Consider the following 15,596-nt stretch of genomic DNA (forward strand, 5'->3'; position numbering starts at 1 on the left):
GATTTGCAAGACATTCATGGTTTCAAATAGAACTCCATTTCTTAATTCGTCGTGCCCTGGGAGCGTTCTTGACATTCCCGTACTCGCCCTGCGGCTTTGCGCACCTGTTCAGGTTTTTCCTCTTCCAAAATGTGAGATGGCCACAGCTCACAAGGAGCGGCTTCATTAATAGTTTTGCTACGTTGTCGTTTTCTCGGCCAACTATGGAACCTTTCCGGCCTGACTTTGATTTGGTTTTGTAAGTCTGACAGGCGGCAACCGGTTTGCCTGAGGTTAGCTTGTAGCGCTATTTTGATCTCGACGAAGGACTTCATGTAATCCCATGAGCCTTTCCGCGTCGCGTGTGTGTGCATGTGAGGCAAAGGCGAACCCACACCGCAGACGAGAAGCGTCACGCGTGCCACGACAATAATAGTTGACTTTGAAATAAATTCCATGTGCACTCGAGTGACTCTTGAATGGCCTTCAAAGCCGGTTCAGAGTTCTGTGGCTTCAAGCCATTGGACCATTTGATAGTATTAAAGAATACAATTGAAAACATGACACCGCTAGCTAGTGGGCTTGCATACTTCTTACTTTTTTTCCATGTATTTTTTTTTTTGTTCTGCCAAGCCCAAATTGTGAGTTGTGTATACGTTGGGTGAACATTCTGACGTTTGAATGTTGCCTTTCAAGAAAAGACGCAAAGTCGGGGTTGTTTCTCACGCAGCAACAAAGGTCATCGGGGTGGTTGAACTGGGGGGAGTCCTTCCTTTTCAAGGCACTTATGTAAGCCGCAGGCTTGGCTCCCGCCAGCCAATGGGAACGCTCCCAGTGCTCCGGCGGCTGTAAGAAGATTCCCACCGTGTGCCCTGGCTTACATGGGAGCAGACGAGAGGGGGGTGCGAGAGATCCATAACAATTGAGTGCAGTAGACCTGTTGCCGCGGCAACGGAGGCCCACACGACCGCACCACCCCGTGGGGTCGGCATGTTAGAGAGAAGCCACCATGACAACCGACCGTTTCTTGTTGCTTTCAAGAGCTTCCATCGAGGAGTTTTTGTCACATTCATTTTAAAATAATAAAGAAATAATCCGAATCAGCTTTCCAAGAACGCTTGCATCCAGCATTTCTGCAGAATCTCGCTGGACAACTTCAACTATCCAGGAAGTCAACATTGTTTGTTATTGCCCCGTGCTTCTTGATACAGAGGCAAACATTTTCGTTTACATTTTAGTTACTCGAGGGCGCGGTTTGTTTTCATCCGCTCAAAGACATTATTTGGACAATCAAGGCCGCAAAATGACCCGAAATTATATGTCCAAGTGAGCTCCCAAGGATACGCCTTGGACTCGCCTTGTGAATCATACTTTTAAATCATAAGCATTAAGGCCAAAATGTCGCCCTGCAAATAGCCAGTTACATAAAAAGGGGGACAAGAATATTGCCCAGCAAGCTGTTTTGGGGGCGGCAGAACAAGAGGCCATATTCAAGTGCAGCTCTCAGTGTCCAAGTCATGAAATTATAAACTGCTGCAAAATTGTATTACGCTTGGTGAAGTGTCCAGTTTTATTATTATTTTCTTCAATTAATGTGACCCCCCCCCCCCCCTATAAATGGCAGCGGAGGGCTTTCGGGTTCATTGAACTTGAATGGTGATAAACGTCTCTTTTCCATGGATGTGGCGCCCTCTGTTGGTTTGTTTGTAAAACAGCAAACATTTAAAAAGTTCCTGTATTTAAAAACTTATCCAAGAACAAATACATAAAAAAATAACATCACTATACGCTCACTGTGATATACACTACAATATTGAAAATGGATGGATGGATATTGCAAAAAGGATTTTAACAGGCAACCGATAAGACGCCGTGTTATTCTCGTCAGGCATCTTGTGAGACTCCTACACATGAAGCCGGTTTAAGACCCTCAGGATGTCCATGCTCGCCGAAAGTAAGGACATTTATTTATTCGTTTGATTCGCTGTTTTTATGGATATTTGACGATTTCCATTTTTCCAGTAATGTGTCTGTTCGTGTATCAAGTGATAAACCTTTAAATGAATCGAACAACAGTGCCTGTCCGTCAAAATAGCGCCAAAAGTGCCAAAAGCTAACATTAGCTTCTCCGTCAGTGGGCACGTGTGTCGTCATTTAAAGCTTGCCTGTTCTTGTTATAAATGTTTTATTACACCTTGTTCCTCTTACTGTAATGTAACGTAGTGTGATTCTTAGCTAATTTGTTACTCAGCTTTGTTCACTGATGAAAAAGACGTATAGAGGAGGCTACAGTTAAGCCTTCAAAGTACGGACTCTGAAATGTTACTGTCGTACACTTGTAACAAACACAACGCGTAAATACAATACAATACACGTTTTTGTTATAATACACACTCTAGAAAAACCTGCCTGCATACAAAAACCGAACCCCCCTCCCCGATCACTTGCATTGACTTTGGCAGTGTTAATGAATTTTCTAAAAGTAATTCTTCTTGTCGAAATGCTGCTCTGATTTTCAGCCCGTAGAAAGCAAAAGTGGTCGGTGGACCCGCGGAACAGTTCTTGGAGCAATGACGATTCTAAGTTTGGGCAAAAGCTGATGGAACGTATGGGCTGGGCCAAGGGCAAGGTGGGTGTCCCGGCTACCTCCCCTCTTGCTTCACATGATGCATTTGGAAGCGTTCAATGACAACTTTAGAAATAAAAATAGCATTCACAACATTTACCACATGCAATGAATGTATATTCAATTCAATATAAATGGATATCAAAAAATGAGAAATGATTTTGACTCGAGTGGACTCCTCTCTCGCATGTAGGGCCTGGGCAAACATGAGCAAGGTGACGCCGAGCATGTCAAAGTCAAAGTGAAAAACAACACCCATGGCCTCGGCGCTGGCATCAGCCAGGAGGTGAGCTTCCCTTCCTGAAAACAAAATATGCCTTGCGAGTGGTCTCGGTGTGTATTTCTCTACCGATTCACTTTAACTGATTTTTTTTTCCTCCAGGACAACTGGATCGCACACCAGGATGATTTTAACGACCTCCTTGCTCAGCTCAACAACTGCCATGGCCAAAACAACTCTGGTAATAAAAGACAAATTTTTCTGACTTGCGTTATGAACCAAAACTCCAGAGAAGAAATTAAGAAATAGTTGCGTTGATTTCTTGACATTTTCTTATTTGTGTGAGCATATTTTGAGTGAAACCTATGTTGTTGTATTTTTTGGGGACACTAGAGGGTGATGCAGTGCAACAAACGAGACGCGTGGGAAAATGAACACGATTCATTTCGATTTCTTTCTTGCTTTTTTTCCTCTTTTATGCCCTACAGAAACTCAGCCAGAGGAGCAGAAAGGCTTCAGCCTGGAAGAGAAATCCAAGACATCCAAAAAGCGAGTCCATTACATGAAATTTGCTAAAGGTGCGTGCCCTTTTACTGCAGTTGGAAAATTTAGGACCACTAGTCTTTATTTCATCTCATGTGTACATTTCCCACCTATTTTAAATTTATCGTCTAAAATGCATCGTAATGCTCATCTGAAAAATCTACCATTTTGTTCTCTCTTGCGCCGTAATTGGATTTAAAACCAGCCCTCTAAAATACGGCCAAGCGTTTGGCCGCACATCACACCAATTGCCTTATTTTTCTTTATTATTAATGTTAAACTTTGATGCCATCCGCTGAGACGCACCCCCTCGCTTGGCTCACGGCTCAGACGCTCTTCAGGACTCCGTCGGCCCGTGCGAGGTCACTCGGCCCGGTCACTGCCAGGGGAGTTTTTTTTTTTAAGAACTTTTCTCTTGCATGTCAGGAAGTTTTGCCAGACGAGGCCGACACAGTGATAGGCACAAGGAGGAACTCGTCGTTAGGGATGACTGGAGAGCAAAATGAGTAAGCGCCAGGTCGTATTTCATCACAAAGCCACTTAACGTTTGCACATAGTTGGCAGATGAAGGGCCGACTGGGGTTCACTTTGATTCAAGAAAAAAAGTCGGTGAACGCCCGCGCCTCGCATTAATGGTGCAAATGACATTTCGCTTGCGCCAATAGCTTTCATTGACAGTCGAACATCTAAGGTCAGTCCTGGAATGCGTCGGCAGAAAGCTCAGCTCAAAGTATAACGCAACCAAAACATGACAAAGGGCTTCTGTTGCTTTTTGGCCTAACTAGGAAATGCGCGTCTTGAGCTAGGCTGACTCACCGACTTGAACATTAGCTGCATTATTACAGGCTATTTGTCATTCACTCCGTGGACCGCCTCATCTTTTTGTCATGATTGCGACACATGCTTCGATAAACTCTCTTGGCTTTTCTCCCGCAAGCTGAATTTCACCGTTGAGAAACCTTTTTTGTTTTTTTATGGGCGGAGGAGTTGACATTTGTTAAAGTCGTTCATTTTTGCGGTAGCCGGTAAACATCTGGATGTGGAACATCCCCACGTCATTCGGCGGCCGCTTCCTCTTTCCTGTTTGGGGCATCTGGCGTGTCCATTTATGTGGACGCAGCAGATGACCCCGCCTGATTAAAAAGCAAATTGTGTCCGCTGGATGTCAGCTACCTGCGCAAGGGTTGATGCTGCTGCTGCTGATGATATATTTTTGTGGAGAGAATCATGAACCCCAGCAGCGGACCTCCATCTTTGTTCCCCCCCTAAAAATAGCCCGCGTGACAAGTGGCTCTAACAATAGCTTTCTGGTGAGTTTTCAGCGGTGATGAATGTCTACGTCCACTTTGTGTTGATTTCTTTCATTGTCTTTGCCCCGGGACGTCCTCGCACCCCCCGAGCTGTCATCGGTGTGACGCCCCCCCGGGACTTTGACAAGTCCTCCATTGGAGGAGACCCCTTTGAGTCGCCGCCACCGTCGAGAAAAAAGGAAGCACCTGACTCGATGGCATCTGTCAAACAGTTTTGTCTCAAGAGCGGAAGGCTCATCATGGGAAATTGAGCTCGTGTGCGTTCACAAGATTCCCGTTTTTTTGCCGGGGGCATTTTGGAAACGTGAATTCCTACACAACAGATTTGCGGCCGCCAGGATGGTTGCGGGGAGGTCGGCCGAGTCGAGCGCCGCTTGCCGTGCCTCCTGTGTGTTGCTAGGCGGAAGAAGAGGTTTTGTTTTGAGATTAGGCCAAAAAGCGACCTAACCCGTTGACGCCGAATTTCTAATTGCTAATGTGACGCTACCGTACGTAAACGCTTAATGAGCAAATATTTACTGGCGATGAGGTGAAAATGGCCAAAGTTGTCTGGATGGTTCCCTCCCATTTTTTTTTTTATCGACTTCCTGTTGGCGTTGGCGCTCTCTTTCTCCAAGGATTGATGGCGTTTGTTAGCGGTGGTTTTGTGTTGGCGAGGGGGGAGTGAGTGAAATCTCTGCTGCTTAGTGGCAGGCCCGCCCGCGGCATCAAGCGGTAACCCACTTTTAATTGCCACCTCCATCCATCAGCTGTCACGTCCGCAGCCTGCTCCTTCCATTCTTCCTGCGCCGTGCGTATCATCCACCATTGTGTAATCACCGCTTCGATTTTATTTTTGGAAAGAACGCTCGTAAGGTTGTCCGGTCGGCGAAGCCCCGGCCGGCAACCCGATGTATCGAACAACACGCTCGGCCCTCTCCTACCTTTTGAACGCGAAAAAGGAAACGTGGGCTTTTTATCACCGCATCATTTGCACTTTCACCTGCCAGCCGGCCATTTTTTTTTTGACAGCCTCTTCCTCTCCCGCACCTCCCGACAGGTCACCCTGGACCCGTTTTGAGCAGCGCGTCCCCCCCCCCCCCCCCCCCGCGCTCTCCTCCCGGCAAGCCTATTTGTTTATTTAACTGGCTTTCTTGGTTGAGCTTCTCAGAGCCTCGCATGCGCACGGCGACTTCCAAAAGCCAAAGGGTGTGCGGGGAGATAGAGCTGGTAGAGCAATAAATAACCAAATGTTATCAGAGGCGCGCTGAAGGAAGAGGATGCAGCTGTACGAACAGGACCCGGGCCCGAGACGGACGAGTGTGCGCTCTTTGAGGCCGGCCGGGGCCCCGAGAGTGGTGGGAGTCTGGAGGCGGGGCCCCGAGTTTATTTTTCTTTGCCGTTTTGTCCCGGCAGACACAAGCAAAGCCGCCCTTTCTTCAGGTTTGCGTACATACGCTTAAGCTGTCTGCGTAATTCCGCATCGGCGACAGACGTCGCGCTTGACGGCGTCCTTCCGCACATCGTATGCTCGGAAGTGGGAGACGTGGCGCTTAATAGTCGCCCCACTGACACAAAATAAAATCATTAGCTTTGTTCTGCACTGATGTATTTGGGCTTGTTTTACCATTGTGTTTTAAAAACATATCTTTGTCAGTTCGAAATTCATTTTTTCTTTTATGTCATTGCAGGTAAAGACCTCTCCTCCCGAAGTGCAACGGACCTCAATTGTATCTTTGGAAAGAGAGCAAAGGTTAACAAACGTCACGAGCAGGTACGTCACACAAGTACTTTTCATTCGGGACGTGGGATGCTACTCAATTTAGACCTAAGCAGCAATTTTCCTTAAAATTGCCTGAAAAAAAAAGTCCATTTTCTATTCTTGGCGTTCCTAATCAATAATTGGCCACAAGAGGGCAACCGGTACCGGTATCAGATGACACCAAATAAATCATCCAACTGAAACGTTGCGCCGCTCTCAAGTCGAGGTCCAACTGTGCGTGAAAACAGACATCAAATTCCAAATGGCGTCGCTTTTCCCACCTGGCCCCGAGCTGAGCTAAAGTGCGACGGCGGCCTTCAATTACTGGTGCTGACGCAGGCCCGAGTTTGCCGCGCTGTCCCTCCTCATGAGGCGGCCCGGGGCCCGGGATTAGCCTGATCGCAGGGTGCGGCTTTTAACGTCGCCGGCAGCGCCCACTGATGGGTGGCGAGAGCGCCCAAATCCACTTAAACGATTTGCACTCTGAACCGCCGACACCACGTCCACCTTCCGCCATCGCACGCGTGTCTCGCGGGCCTCTCCTCAGGTGCGGACCGCGGTATTGAAGTCTGATAAAAACTGCTGAGGTCTGTGAAGAAAAAAAAAAAGTGTTTCCATATTTGCTCTTGGCAGTTCTTCAAGTTTGCAGCTCTTTTTGTGCAATGATCATTGCCTTCTAATTATTTGAGGTTTGCAGTAGCTCTTAGCCATGAGAGTCCAAATCATATGGGAAAAATATGAACTGTAATATTAAAGTGTGTAAACTAAAATATGAATTAAAAAAGATAAATAAAGTGAGCCACACGGCTGATGCAATTCGGCCGCATGCTACGCCTCTGCAGAGATGTCGAAGGCTCCTCGGTAACGTGACACATTTTTTTTTTCCCCCTCTTCATTGGCTTTATTTGTTATCTCCAACATTTGTCTTGAAGAAATTGGCATGGGCGAATCCCCCAAACAAACCCCCTCGCAGGTGTCGAGCCGGCGCATCACAATGGCCGCCGCTCCCCGGCCGATTAGCATTGGAAAGGCGCGACGCCGTTCGCTCCCTAATCGCTCGGTTATGGCTTGTTATTTTTCAGCCAGGGGGGACGCCATTGAGCGACCGTATTGGAAAAAAAAAAATTCAAGACAATTACAATGGCGTCCCGCGAGGCCTCGTAAACGAGCCCGGCAGCCTCCGAGCTGCGCGGGTGATGCACGACCCGCTCGGCTATTTACAACATTGAAAATACTTTTGCGAGCGTTGTGGCTCATCTGCATCCAGGAGACGCGGCCCGATCGGCTTGTCGGCACTCGGGGACACCCCGCCATGAATCTTCAAGCGCTGCCGCGTCCCGTTTCAGGCTCCCGTCCGCTCGCCCACCGCTGGGCGCTTTTCCTTCCTCTGCGGTGACGCGCTTCCTTCCTGCTCACCTCTTATCGCTGCTCGCAACGCTCCCCCGACACGCACGTGTTCATCAAAGCAAAGGCAGACGGACGGGTCCGGCTACATCACCTGAGATCCTGCCCAGATCTGCCTTACGACAACAACGAGGCTCACTTCCGGTGAAGCCACGGCGGCCGGTTACCTTCCGGTTCCTCCGTTGGTGAAAAATGGGAGAGAGCATCAAAAAAGAAATGTTGCGCTCCATAACTTTGTCAGCAAAGTTGGAAAAGGAAAGCAGTGCTACCACTGCCTACCACTTCCCTCCATGTAGCAAATGTGTGACATCATTTGGGCCAGCAGTGAAGCGTCCGTCCATCTGCACCGCGGCGCTATCCATCACCCGTCCCACGCACTCCACCCCCCCCCCCCCTCCCCCTCCTGTTGCCCCCCAACACAATTACTCAACGGCGTGACAAACGACAGGCCGGCGAGGTATCAAAAAACGAGGCGGCCGCTTTTTAAATGAAGGCGCTCTGGCAGTCTCCCCCCGCGCTTATCGGCGGGCGAGCAGCGCCCCCCGGCAGTCCCGCGGCCCTCCGCCGGCCCACCCCGACCTCCTCGGGGGGTTTCGTTAGAGGAGCCGCTCGGAGGCTGCGGCCCGGCTTGATTTATCTCCCCGGCACCTCTTGGCCGGTCCGCTCGAGCCGGCTGAAAAAGCAGACGAGGCTTCGGCGGGCCCCCGGCCGGAAAGCCCGGCATTAGCCGAAATAAACCACTGTGCCGCCCGGTGAAAAATGGCCTCTGATTGGCTAATTAATCAGTCAAAGGGGAGCACGGCGGCTGGCGACTTGAGGGACCCGGGCGGGCCAGCGCAGGGGGCCTGCTGATAAATAGACTCCCCGCCGATTCATACATCAGCAAAAGTTAGTCATTTTTTAAAAGCGCCGGCTCAGTTGAAAGGTGGAAACGAGGCACGCTTTTATTTGCCCAAGTGCACATTCCGACCTGTCTGCGGTGACACATTTCGGAATCGTAAGGTGTGTGTGTGTTTGGTGGCCATGTGAAAGAAAATAATTTTTAGTTGAGTCAATACACAGAAAATGGGGATGCAGAAATCTCACGTTCAATTTTAATAGTATCAAGATTTTTTACAAAGATTTGCGAGTTTACCAATCAAGCAAGCATCCCCAAATTGGACCGAGTAACCAGATTATTGCAAAGTCTCCTTTTGCAATTGCTTTAAAGATGATTTAGCTCAGGCCTTGTTTTGGAGTCAGACGCTCGGCACGCCGCCCGACCTTCTCGGAGTCAGCGTGACCCCCAGCCACCCCCACCCTACGGCCTCTCCCACGCCTGCTGCGAGCCGAGCTGAGCCCCGTCGGGGGGCACCTGTTGGCGGGGCTTGGCCGCCCACACCTCGTCCGCATGAAATATCGCATGGCGCGTTTAGGTGGAGGGAGGGGGGCGCACTTTGTGATCATTTGCTGAAATTGCATTAAACAAAAAAAAATCTGGTTTTTTTTAGATGCAAATCCCAGCTACCCTTTACTAGGAAAAAAATAATCAAAATCAGCAAGTACCGGGAACCACAAAATATATTTGAATTCATCCAAGCATTGAAATGTTCACTTTTTATAAATATTTGGATTTGTGCCGCGATCCAAACATTGATTCGTAACCGTGCAAACAAAGCAATTTGCTTCTCAACTACAATTATTTCAACGTCTCAATTTCATCCTAAACTGAGCCTGGGTTGCCATGACAATATTTTGCTTGTGTTGGTGCAAGAACGGCGTTGCCGTGTTGAAGTTTGGCGTGGCAGTTTCACGGTCCGCTGCTCTCTCGCAGGGCGTCATGCTTAAAGTGAGCCACTCAGATAACACCTAATTGAAGGCTTAACCTTTTGTCCGCTACCCCCTTACTCACCATCACCCGTCGTGCCACAACATATCAACGACGCTCCAGTCGTACGTTTAGCGCCGTCGGCCAGCTCGCTGACACTTACAGATTAGCGCTGGAAAGAGGCGAAAAAAACAGCAAGAAGCTTTCTGCGTCTTCCTTACCACGGGGCCAGGCTAATTAGTGTCTGCTGAAGCTAACCGGCCAAAGATTCCCCGCTTTAATCACCGACTTGAATAAATCACGGCCAGGCGCCGCGGCCTCGCCGTCGTCCCTCCGCGGGCTCGGCCGGGGTGTGCGTTTTTCGCCAAGCGTTTGCGGCGGCGAGCGAGAATGAGACGCTCACGCCGCATGCATAATTCCGCCTTCATTTGTTTAGCTTATGATAAACGCTCTCTTATTCAAAAGTCATTTATTTTCTTGGGAGACAACACCGTCCGGTCCTGCCACGTAGTTTGCGGGAAGAGTGTGGACGGAAATTCCAGCGTCGGTGCTGAGTGACGTTGCGGCAAAGTTATTGATGGCGACACTCGGTTGGTTGTCTTATTTAGCAGGGACCTGTTTTATTTCTTATTTTTTCCTCTCCTCTCTTTTCCCCGTCCGCCCACATCAAGGCCATGAAGGATGGTGCTGCTGGACCCTGGCGCTCATCAGGGAGCGACAGCTGGCTAATCAGAGCCTGATCCATAGACCCCGAGTATCGCCAAATTTATTATTGTGGCAGGACAATGAGGGCACCCGCCGCAATTACCAAGCCAAGCAATATTGGCTGCAAATTATCGGAAAGGAATAAAAAAAAACAGCAAGTATATCGCATAAAAAGCATTTTCCGTCCCACTCCAATAACGGCGACCTCATCGTGCGTTCCAGGCAGTGAATGACGCGTTCACTCATTGTCACATATTTTTGCACTATTGTGCATGTTGCCGGGCAAGGTTTGACTGGACGTGGAGCAAACGTTATCCAGCGGCCGCCAAGGCGTCCCCTCGGCTGGCCGTCCTGCTCACCGCCCACCTCCTTGAATGCTCTTGGCACACGCGGCAGGCAGCTCCTGGCTTCGCCCGCGGCGGCTTCATTAGCTGCGAGAGATAAAAACTGCACGCTCTTGTCGGAGGCGGCGGCCTGTTGAATGCCTTCCCGCCCGCTCTTCTTTTCTCATGGAGCCTCCACGGTGTTACTCGCATTCCACGGCCCCCACCTGGGGCGAGCGCGGCACAGGAAAGGCCGATAGCGAGCCAGGCCGCTCCTCTGCCGAAGGAGCCTTATCTCGGGGCTGCACGCGGTGCGCTCAACGCATCCTCTTCCTGGGGTTCAGGGCCGGCCGGGAAGGAGGAGGAGGAGGAGGAGGAGGAGGAGGAGAAGGATGGTGCTTTGACATAGGTGCTTTCTCCAACCTTTCCAATTCTCACCCCAAATGTGGACTAAGCTGGGAATGCCCGAGTTGAAAATGAGCACAGCATTTTCAGGGGGAAATGCGTTTCAAAGTGTTGCGTGGCAACCAGTCAAATGTCCGGCGCTCGCATTTCACCTTTTGTTTGTCTTTGGTTGCTAGCAAAAGCGCTAATGACATGTTACAGGAAACCAGATGACCTGCTCCAAGGAAGAAAGCAAATCCCAAAATGTGTCCTGGTAACTTGTTGCCATTGACAATCTGTCAGGCTGCCAATAGCGCTGAGCGCAAATGCCCAGCGCAGCACTTTTGCTCTGGCGTCGTGGTAATGGGGGCCCCCCCGGCGGTGGCGAGGACGGCATAGCAAGTTTTGAGCCACTTTTCACCTGATGGAGATGTTGCCTCCCTGCCGGCTTCCTCTGGAGAGCGAGTAATTTCACAGGCACTTGTAAAGTGGCCCGTAGCCATCTTGCCCCAAATCCCCGCTAACACCTTGTTTGGCGTCGTCAGCTCGCTCCAAAGCCCCGTCGCCGCTCTCCGCGGCCATTGTGCGAGTATGGATTTTTCTCACAACTTGCAAAAGTTTCCTTTAATGGCCCAGCAAGTGCAAAGGTTTCCTCTGGTCAGGCTGAAAACTCGAGGAACTCTGTCGCAATCATCAACCATTGAACGTTTGATTTCTCTCTTTGTTCCATCCCTCAATTGTTCCTCACCTTTTTTTTTTTTGTGATGTCACACTGCCTGCCGCCTTAATCAATGATATCTATACGTCGTCTGCAAAAGTATTGACGAGCAGGTGCTCTTTGTGCGTTTAAGATGGACGGCTTGAACGCTAATCAGCCTTGAGAGGCAACGTCGTCGCGTAAAGAAAGACAAAAGCTTAAAGGGCAAACAGCGAGGTGACGCCACACAACGGGCCGGGCCGCTTTTCAATTTGCCTCTAAAAGGCCGCCCGAGGTAAGTGCGCATTGTTTGGCGCGATCCTCAGGAGGAAGTGGCGTATTCTTCCGCGCAAATCATTATGCATTGAGTAGGCCATTAGGAAAATGGAGACAAATGGCTCACCGGCGCCAGGTGACAAATAGACCCGCTCGGCCTTCCTGAAGCCGGCCGGGTTTCCAGGTCTATTCCGCTGCAGCGCCTGATTTAAGGGGCCATTTTGTGCTCTTGCTCTGGCCCCCCCGTTCACATCCGAGGACAGGGAAATGTGTCGAACTGACATCAAACTTGACTTACTGAATATTTCTTTGGACCTTGTTGTTCCAACGTGCTAGAATTGTCACCAAGCCATTTGTTTAGCCATTCAGTCGGAACCATTGTTCATGGCAAAACGAGTAGTGCAGGTTCAGATGTTAGGCAAGGAGGCTTTCTTCATACTAGCTCAGGGGTGGGCAAACTTTTTGACTCGCGGGCCGAACTGGGTTCTAAATTTGGACCGGAGGGCCGGACAAGGAGCAGATGGACGTAGGCGTTGTGTGAAGTCATATAAGCGACCTGTAAAGGTCATTGCATAAAAGATCTTGGCCTTTAGTAGGTAGTAAAGCATGGATATTCCAAACAATTTTTTTGAAAACAAATGCATTTATTAACAGCATTAAAAAAATAATAATTCACTAAAAAACTGCTATCAGTGATTCTCATAAAATACGACACTGTTATTATGAATAACAATCTCCATCACTTCAGTGCCTGCAGGTCAGATTAATGAAAGATGTTTATCTTATGAGATCACATCAAACGGCAAACATTCTGACCAAATATATCATCTTGAAGAATCGGTGAAAGCATACATCCAAATAAAGTAATCAAAACAGCAACACGGTGAGGGGTATCTGAAAATCAGAGCAGAGTTTTAACTCGCAAACACCTGGTAACAGAGGTGAGGAAACGGGAAACACCTCCTTAAAGTAAGCCTTAAGAACTTTACAGGTTAAGATTAGTCGCAAATAGGTGGTGCATCAATGTCCTTGAGCATCCTGCATTGTTTGAAAATGAGAATGGTCGCTAGTTTCAATCCCTGCTATGTGTACAAATCATATTCAAAATGCATTTTTTTACAATAAACTTGAGAGCCTCCCGTTCATTTTCAGTGGGAACAGTGTTGTTGGTCTCCCTTTTTTGCTAGTGCGTCATAGTCTGGAGTAAAATTTGTTGTGGCAATTCTTAGGCGAGATCCGAGGTGTTGGTCCGTTTACCTTGATTTGTGACGGGTTGATGTTGATGTGGCTGAACGTCACGTCGCGTACGTCGAGCCAAATTGGCCACTCTTTTTTAACATTCGGCACTCACTTCTTTTTTTCGGGCCACTCATTTTAATGGAAGGATTCCAGGGGAAGATTTGTGGGTGGCTTTAGCGCAAAACTGCATCTGAAAGCTCAGCGCGCGAATTATAGGAATGCTGTCGTCAAAGCCCACGCTCTAAATTCGGGACTGATACGAATAGAGCGAGAGTGCGCCAAGTCCGTACTACTGAGTACGTACACGCACTTGTGAGTGTGCACCGAGCTTTCTGACACGGCTTCCGGTAGTAAATGCGCAGCACCGAGCTTTCTGACACGGCTTCCGGTAGTAAATGCGCAGGCGAACGCTTCGCCATCTACTGGGAAAACGCAGTCATTGCAGGCAAAATGACCAAAAAAAAAAGTTTAATAATACAATTTGTTCAGGGTTGGCGGGCCGGATTAAACGGTCCCGTGGGCCGGATGTGGCCCGCGGGCCGTAGTTTGCCCACCCCTGTACTAGCTCGTCGTTAGAAATAAACCTCCTCTGTCAAATGTACACGCTTGTTCAAGTTTGGACATTTTATTTGAAATGATATAAAATGTCGTTTTATCTCGTGACGCACAAATCACCCTGTCGAATGGACATCACAATGGACCTCATCTTCTCTCCTTCAGGAGAGCGGCAACGATTCGGACTCCACCACCGGGCAGTTGACCAGCACCCTCAGCACGCACGAGTACTTTGCGCAGAGGATGGCCCAGCTGAAAAGGGCTCGCGGTCAGAGCCATGCCGCCGCCGAGGGGTCGGAAGACCCCAAAAAGAAGAAAAAGAAGGCTAGAGAAGAGACGGAAACAGCTAACAGCGGTGTGATGGAAGCTTCGGAGTCCTCAAAAAAGAAGAGAAGACAACTTGAGGACGCTGCGAATGAAAACCCAGCTGAGGAGGCCTGTGAGGAGCAGAAAGCTTCCAAGAAGAAGAAGAAGAAGTCAAAGAAACAGAAAAAGGACACGCCGAGTGAAACGACGGCGGTTGAACACGAGACATCTGGCGAGGGTCGAGAGGAGACGGTCCAAAAGAAATCCAAAAAGCACAAAAAGAAGAAGCCGCAAGATATGTGAGCAATTGAGGAAATGAAATTTGAATTTAAAAAAAAAGTTGGCATCGATGATGGGTAGCAATAACGGGTTAAGCCACATCAGACGTACCGCAAAACATTCTGGAAATGAGCCATCATCATCCGAGGCGCGGCTCGGCTCGGCTTCAACCCCTCGCATTGTTGCCACCCAACCCAAGCCATTACATTCATTGAAATAACGAATTCATTGGAATAACGAGCCGCTCCAGCACCTTAACCACAATTTCACCCCGAGTGCCATTAGCATTCATTCAATTGGATGGACTCATTTTGAGATGTGACCACAAAAATCCCGTCCGGTTTTGTTGAGCACGTTCTCGGCTCGCTTGATGCTAATGCTAACACATCACGGGAAACGCATACATGTCATTGTTTCCCTTTCAGGAAAGTTGCGGTTGACGCAGGTGCTTGTTGACAGACCCCACCCGCCCACCCACACGTTGGTCACGAGCGCAGGCATCGTGATGGACCAACTTGACGGTAACGAGGAATTTTTTTTTTTTTAATTCTGAGCACGACACACGATTAACGTGTTTGTCCGTGGCCGCCATCACGGCCGAGATGACTCAGACCAGGAAAGAGCAAAGGTGACATTCGTAGTTTGTTAAGGAAAAGCCTTCGAAGTTTGTCATTCCTTTCTGATTTATCTGGAGATGCAAAACACCATGAATGGACTGAACACGCTCGACACAGTCAACGGGGCGAACGACAGGCAACGGAATATTGTGTATTTTCCCACTTGTTTCTCAAAATAAAATCTAGGGCTCATTTTTGAGGACACCTTCGACAAATAAAAGATCCAACTCAACTTTAGGAGATAAGAGGCCGTGGCTTGTTGTCTCCTCTGCAACAAAGGTTTCCACGTTACGACAAAACCAATGCAAGCCTTTTTGTGTGTTATCAAGAAAATGGCCATTTTCTCACCAATTTTTCATGATGAACTCAAAATGTAGGAAATTTGAGAGCACAAGAGAGCAAAAACGATTCTCTCTCGTATTTAGGTAAGTATGATCTCAACTTTTGAGCTCAATCTGATGACAAAACCAAAATAAAGTACTTTCATTGGAATTTCTCTGACAAAACAAACACTGACTTATTGGTCTTATTTCTACTCACAAATGTATATAAATCTAAAAATACAGAGGTAGACTTTGTGTCTGA

General features: G+C 48.6%; 1 protein-coding gene across 1 annotated transcript; it reads left to right on the top strand.

Moving 5' to 3' along the window:
- Positions 1-1,861: 1,861 nt before the first annotated feature.
- pinx1 (PIN2 (TERF1) interacting telomerase inhibitor 1) lies at positions 1,862-15,521 on the top strand. Its single transcript, XM_061269595.1, has 8 exons — positions 1,862-1,933; positions 2,499-2,608; positions 2,799-2,891; positions 2,988-3,066; positions 3,314-3,403; positions 6,349-6,431; positions 13,975-14,414; positions 14,820-15,521. The coding sequence occupies exons 1-8, from the start codon at positions 1,915-1,917 to the stop codon at positions 14,848-14,850; spliced, it is 945 nt and encodes a 314-aa protein (XP_061125579.1). The 5' UTR covers positions 1,862-1,914; the 3' UTR covers positions 14,851-15,521.
- Positions 15,522-15,596: the final 75 nt, after the last annotated feature.

The sequence above is a fragment of the Syngnathus typhle genome, linkage group LG22 (genome assembly GCF_033458585.1).
Source record: "Syngnathus typhle isolate RoL2023-S1 ecotype Sweden linkage group LG22, RoL_Styp_1.0, whole genome shotgun sequence".
Lineage (NCBI taxonomy): Eukaryota > Metazoa > Chordata > Actinopteri > Syngnathiformes > Syngnathidae > Syngnathus > Syngnathus typhle.

Bases quoted from the DNA above. Each gene is read 5' to 3' on its own strand.
- pinx1 (XM_061269595.1), top strand. The intron at 2,892-2,987 runs GTGAGCTTCCCT...TTTTTCCTCCAG, and splicing joins GCGCTGGCATCAGCCAGGAG to GACAACTGGATCGCACACCA. The intron at 3,067-3,313 runs GTAATAAAAGAC...TATGCCCTACAG, and splicing joins CCATGGCCAAAACAACTCTG to AAACTCAGCCAGAGGAGCAG.